Here is a 6581-nt window from a genome sequence, read left to right on the forward strand (position 1 = left end):
CATATTAACGTCGACTCTTCATGTACCTAGAAAAAATTATTCCGACTAAAATGGAACCTGGAATAGTGTCTTTTGTCAACCTGTCACAAAAAAACCCTACATCATATATGCTGCAAGCACATATGCAAGAGGGCTTTGCTCAAGGACTCAAGGAGTTAAACCTAATGCTAAGTTGTACACTATGCAATAGTCAAGCTTCTGTCAAACTCTTCAGTTTCCTTTTCCTCCTAGAACACAGAGTGGCTAATTTTGCCCAGCTCTGAGGTTTAACTATTAAAGATGAAAGAATTAATGGCATTTGTATTCTACTTTAAGTAAGAAAAAACCAAGACCGCAGGAAACAACAACAAAAAGAAAGAAAAAGCAGATTGTTCTTAGTTGTTTTAAATTCTGAGCACTGCAGATTGTCTTGAGAATCAGCTTGGATAAAATTTCTACAATGAAGAGAGTACATTCATATATTCAAGACTACATGTGAGAAATTCTTATACAAGCTCAGAGTGCACAGGAACCATACCTTAGGTACTTGTTCCAGATCTGTCCTGGATTTATCTAAAATTAAACAAAATACAAGTAGTCATTCATGAGCAACAAATGGAAACAATTACCTTGAACACTATGAAACCCTATGAGGAAGTTTTCAAGACAACGGTGCCAGGTTCCTCACAGGGGGCAGACAGGGAACAGCGGTTATAAATTACAATGAAAGGTTCAGACTGAACATAAGGAAACCCTTTTTCACCATAAGGACAATCAAGCGTTGGAGCAGGCTGCCCAGAGAGGCTAGATAACCTCCAAGGAGTTTCAAAGCCCGTCTGAATAAAGCCCTGAACAGCTTGGCCCAACGTCACAGCTGAACCGGCTTTGAGATGGCAGTTGCAGTAAAGACCTTCTTGAAGTCCCTTCTAACCTGAAATATTCTGATTCTTTGAAACACTCTGTCGTCCTTTGCAGTTTAAGTCTCGTGCTCAGTGTATTCAAAGGTGCTCGTGCTCAGCTCTTTGACAGCAAAAATGTTAGTCATACAAAACAATCTACTTAGCACTTCACATTCCTTAATGCACTGTTCAATCAACTGGCAAGGACCACTAAAAGGTCCCTCCTTACATCACCCCAATTTTAACGCTCCAGATTGAAGCTGCCCATATAATGACTTCTGCACAGCACCTGGAGGATGGAGGCACAAAGGCTGGCAAGAAGAATAAATGAGGACTCAGGACAGAGTCCTAAGCACACTGAGCAAGTAGCACAGAAGTAGCCCTTCCCTTGAAGTAAGCTGACCTGACAATTGCAGAGGGTAAGATAGTTGAGCTAGGAAAAGAGATGCATGGTTGTACTGCAGCAGAACTTGAAGAAAATGCAAATTCAGACTTTTGAGGTTCAGCCAAAATCCCCTTTTCCTCCCCATGTCACTAACTTAGTGTGCATCATGAAGAGGGGGCACACTGGAGGCTAAAAGAGGTGAGGAATTTAGAAACAAGCCCATACCTCAGCTGGACAGTCTACTTGTCCCTGACAAACATGGTAAGTGCTACATCAGCATTATCTCCCACCTCTTTGGTTCTTATTTTATTTGTTACTTTATTTGCACTGAAATACAAAAGGCAACCTAGGAATCATCCTGCTGTGCTCAGTCTTTGGAGAGACCAACTCTTATGGAAGTGAAAGGCCAAGTCTCGTGGGCTGGAGTTGGAGGAAGAAATGCAATGCCAACAAAAGAAACTATACAGAGTTTCAGTTTAGCAAATGATGCTTCTACTAGGAATTGTCCATCTACCCAAGAAGCTCCCAGTTACTTTGGTGACACAGTAATTTTCTCTTTTTTTAAAAAAAGCCTCTTTCAAAATGGATTAAGCTAAGCCTGAAGAAGGAACTTTTGCAGAACGTACCACAAACAGGCTCATTCAGGAACAGCTATTCCAAAATAATACCAAGTACAGAGAAACTCTACAGAAGGGCTTCCTTCTGCATGGAAAAGGAGAAAGCAAGCCGATGGAAACAACTTGATCAAAAGAAGTAAACTACTGAACGCTTCCTGCTGCATTACCTGTAGACGTTGATATAGACAAGCCTGGTCAAACAGTGATTGGCAAATGAACCCTGTTAAGCCAATATTTTTGAGAAAATAAATTACATATTAAAAGTTTGCTGCAGGTTATAAGTGTTTAATTTCCTTTTGTTTGTCTGGTCTTTTTCCTTTTGCCTCTCACCTTCCTTTGTCCAGTTTCATATTAGCTGAACTAAATTCAGCCTTGCTACAGCTGCAGACACCAAAAGAAGTTTGCCAGGTAGTCTTTGCTAACAGTAATCAGAGAAATACTAGTCAGAGAACTGGCCAGAGTGGAACTTCATGAAGTTCAACACAGGAAAAGGCAAAGTCCCGTACCTGGAGAGGAATAACCCCAGGCACTGGTACACACTAGAGGTCTAGCAACTGGAAAGCACCCCTGCAGAGAGAGTCCTGGCAGATAAACTGACCACAAGCCATCAACATGCTCTTGCGGCAAAGCATCCTGGGTTGCGTTAGGCAGAGCGTTGCCAGCACGTTGAGGGAAGGTGATCCTCCCTCTCGGCTCAGCACTGGTGTGACATCTGGAGCAGTGTGCCCAGTTCTGAGCTCCCCAGTACAAGACAGATCTAGACATACTGGAGCGAGTCCAGTGAAGGGCCACAAAGATGATTAAGAGACGAGGGCATTTTTCACAGGAGGAGAGGCTGAGAGAGCCAAGACTGTTTAACCTGGAAAAGCTCAGGGGGAATCTTATAAATGTTTTTAAGTATTTGATGAGAGTGTGTAAAGAAGACAAAACAGGCTCTTCTCAGTGGTGCCCACTGACAGGGCAAGAGGCAATGGGCAGAAATTGATACATGAAAAATTCCATCTGAACATAAGGAAACACTTTTACTGTGAGGGTGGTCAAATACTGAAACAGGTTGCCCAGGGAGGTTGTGTAATCTCCATCCATGGATAAATTCAAAACCCAACCGGACACTGTTCTCACACAGGTGACCCTGCTTGAGTAGGTGGGTTGGACTAGACCATCTTGAGATGTCACCTTCCCACCTTAGCCATTCCATGATCCTCATGGCAGAGACACAGGAATGGCCCAGCACTGCCATTCTTCATTGCAAAGTCAACAGCTGCTAGAAATTTGATGCAATAGTTTCAACAGATCTTAAACAAAAAGAAACTAAAGAAAACACTGCCAGGGACATAATGACCTGCCATGAATGCAAACATCCCAAGGAAAAGTTTAAGAGCAGGTATCACAAGCAGTTTTCACCCATAAAATATCAGCAGTGGTCATGAATAGTTCTAGTCAACCTTGTCTGGGTTTTCAATTATTGTCACAAAGAAATAATCATCAGCTATTATTACACATTAAGCCCTTGAGCAAGTAAAGGAGATGATCAGATTCAATAATGAATGCTATAACATACCGAAACAAAAATAAATTGCTTTTTAATGACTAAAGGAAGGCTTTGACTGTACCGTGGGTGTGTAATAGAGTCCTGTTGAAGGTATCTTTAGGAGTACAAATATTCTTGCATCTTTCATGAACCTTCTCTCTCTGTAAAAGAGAAAATATATTAAAGAATCAGCCTGAGGGTAAAAAAAAAAAAAGATTTTTTTTTTTTGAAACACAGCATTCAGAACATTTTCAGTGAACTATAACTGCGTTACACCAAATAATTCTAAGTTCACAACAGTATTTTTTTCCTCTCAAAGACTCAGATGATGTTTGTCCAGATGAAAGGTACCAAAAATTTCAACCTGCAGTAAATACGTCGGTTTTCTCTGCATCTTTACATCTCAAGAGAAAATGAAGACAAAAGTTATTGAACAGGTGTAACAGCTTCTCTACATAACGAGATACAACCACAAATCAGTTGTAATTACATATCCAAACATTTATTTGCTGTCTAATCCAGAAATCACACTAACACACAATGAATGCTTTTTCATTGCTAAATTAAATTGGATCAAAGCAGAAATAGCTTCCACATCTTACTAATCAGTACCTTGCTGAAACCACATATCTTGTTTCATCATGCAGAGCTTCAAATTTCATCTACAGGTGTAAACACCAGGGACCATAATGGTGAGAAATTAAGTTTCTGAAGAACACTAATGTTAGCTAGGTCTCTGCTAGAAGCTACATCACGGGTCAGTTCCCTCTTCCCCAAAATCTTTCATTTAGCAGCCAGTGCATTACACATTAATTTTAATGGATGAGCTCTTAAACATTTTAAATGTTCAATGTGTGAACTAATGGCAATAATGCAGCTACAGACAATTCAATTTCACATACTTAATTATGATTTAAACAAGTAACACTTCCTACAGCCAATTCTGTAGCAGCAAAAAAAAAAGTTACAAACCAAGGAAGCAGAAAACAGTGGGAGACTTCTACATGTTCTTTCACTTAAAAAAAAAAAGAATACTACATACTTACTGACACCTGTATTTTAAGAGTTTGTAGAAGTCTCCTACTGGTCCTGGTGTCCTTAGATGTACCTTAAACTTCCCTGTTACAAAAGAAATCATTGCGATAATAGGCCTATTTATAGTTTAAGAACTTCACATATAAATGTTTCATTTAGAGACTCTTTAAAAATATTTCCAATCCTTGCAGCACAGTCATGTTTCGTATCTGATCCAAAGGTCTGAAAATGCTATATTGCACTGCAGAGCCCAATCATTAAATAATCCTTAGAGAAAAAGGATTAATAATCAGAAAGAATAAATATGACCTGTAAGCCCTGGTGCAGAGCTCAGTATTCAGAAATACAACTGAAAAAAATAAATGAAATTGCCCAGAGAGAATTTAGACAGCATTTTCCACACTACGAATACTGAAATTATAAAGCAAGAAATGCCTAATGAAGAGTCAACAAGCACTGAAGAGCAAATTTATTATCAGCTAACTCTATGATGGACTATTAGAAGGGACAATGTCTAATTAGAGGAAGGATTTCAAATCTCCTTCTGGACCCCAGTACAACATGCATCTAATTTTGGGTTCTTACCGGAGTGATTTCCTGTTGATATAATGCAAAATGTTCCTTGGTGATCTGTGGGAGGTAGAATGAAGGCGTGACTTCAGTGTCCACAAAGTCCACTCCCCATGTTTTTGTAAAGAAATCAGATTCCCTTTTTGCTAACCTAGGATCATTTAGTACTGCTGGGAGATTGACTTTGGAATGATAAATAGTCCATCTGTGCTGATCCACAACTAGAGATGGGCTGTCACATAAATTATTGGGATCACCTGCAGCACAAAAGAAAGGACATTCTGTTAAGCTGAGAAACTGAAAGCTGTATTTTTGCTGAAACGTGGTTCCTTAAGCAAACCATGTTTCCACAATTACACAGTGGATGAAAATTATCTATGCAAAAGACTCATTATATTCTCCTTCTGCAACACTTTAACTTGCATTTCTTCTATCAGATTAACCAACACAAATTTTGAACACAGTGGTGCAGTCACACTCGTTAAATATATTTAGCTCCAGAACATTAGCTTCTACTGAAGAGAAGAAAAATTCTAACCACAAACATATTTTTTATAATCTGAACTTGATCAGAATGACAGTTGAAATTCATTAGCATTACTAGTTTGTAATTCTTAAGATGCCACCCCACCTACTCCTTTTATGAACTAAGCTCTAGTATACGGCAGCAGCTATAACTGTGGCCAAAACCAGGTTTTACAATACCACTAGAGACTTATGACAGTGCTAGAGGCAGGTCTTGGTCTCTTGCTTCCTACTGCAAGAGGGCTGGGGTATTTCACAGAAGTAATACAGCTAGATGACAAGCACGCTGGACAGGTCTGTTACAGGCCCTGACAGAATATACCCTCTTCTTGCATGTAGTATGGATCGTAGCTATAACATGGAATCACACAAGCAACATTCCCTCTCTAATGTGGACATCTGAAAACAAGCTGCAAATAGGATGGCTTTCCCATTGCTCCAAAGGGACACTGGGTGGTATAAAGCAGAATTACAGCACACTTTGAAATAAGACTAGAGCTTAGTATGCTACACCCAATACACAAGAAAATTTGACTGTACAATTGTAAATGGATTAGTAAATTTGACTGCATTTTCACTCTCCTTGCACACCAACATTACCTGTAGGTTCCTTGGGACACACATCAGGCAGTGACTGCACAGGTCGAAAGCATTTCGTGGCATCCATTTCCTTTTTAAAGAAAGCATCACTGCTGTTTGACTGAGGCACTGGTGAAGAACTGTGGCTTGATGCCATTGCATAAAATCACCACTTGATAAAAGCTAAATAAGAAACAATAAATATCAAGGCTCTAATAAAGTTCTTGTTACAGACTGCATCAAAGCAATGACACTCTGCCAGCTACATAGTATTTTTTTAAACTGCAACTCTTTAATTGACATATTTCAACAGCAACAGGGGAAAGTTCATTTTAAAAACAAAAATAAAAGGCAGAATGCAACTTCCTAGCCTGTTTCCTTGCACACCTCTAGGTTTGGAGGATAGTTCTTGCAGACAGGACCAATAAAATCATATGTTTTAAAAAAAAAAAAAAAGTCTT

At 39.3% G+C, this 6581-nt stretch overlaps 1 protein-coding gene across 2 annotated transcripts in view; it reads right to left on the bottom strand.

Moving 5' to 3' along the window:
- The window catches only part of VPS54 (vacuolar protein sorting 54 homolog (S. cerevisiae)), a 41516-nt gene extending 35213 nt beyond the window's left edge, over positions 1-6303 (bottom strand). Inside the window, exons 1-4 of one of the 2 annotated variants that reach the window (XM_010293017.1) lie at positions 6142-6303; positions 5032-5273; positions 3494-3572; positions 518-552 (exon numbers count right to left, since the gene is read on the bottom strand). In XM_010293017.1, the coding sequence (XP_010291319.1) occupies positions 518-552; positions 3494-3572; positions 5032-5273; positions 6142-6277 (492 nt within the window). In that variant the 5' untranslated portion in view covers positions 6278-6303. The remainder of the gene's footprint in view (positions 1-517; positions 553-3493; positions 3573-5031; positions 5274-6141) is intronic. The other variant, XM_010293019.1, reaches the window with a different exon arrangement.
- Between the last annotated feature and the right edge of the window lie 278 nt (positions 6304-6581).

Source organism: Phaethon lepturus, unplaced genomic scaffold (assembly GCF_000687285.1).
Source record: "Phaethon lepturus isolate BGI_N335 unplaced genomic scaffold, ASM68728v1 scaffold11168, whole genome shotgun sequence".
NCBI lineage: Eukaryota > Metazoa > Chordata > Aves > Phaethontiformes > Phaethontidae > Phaethon > Phaethon lepturus.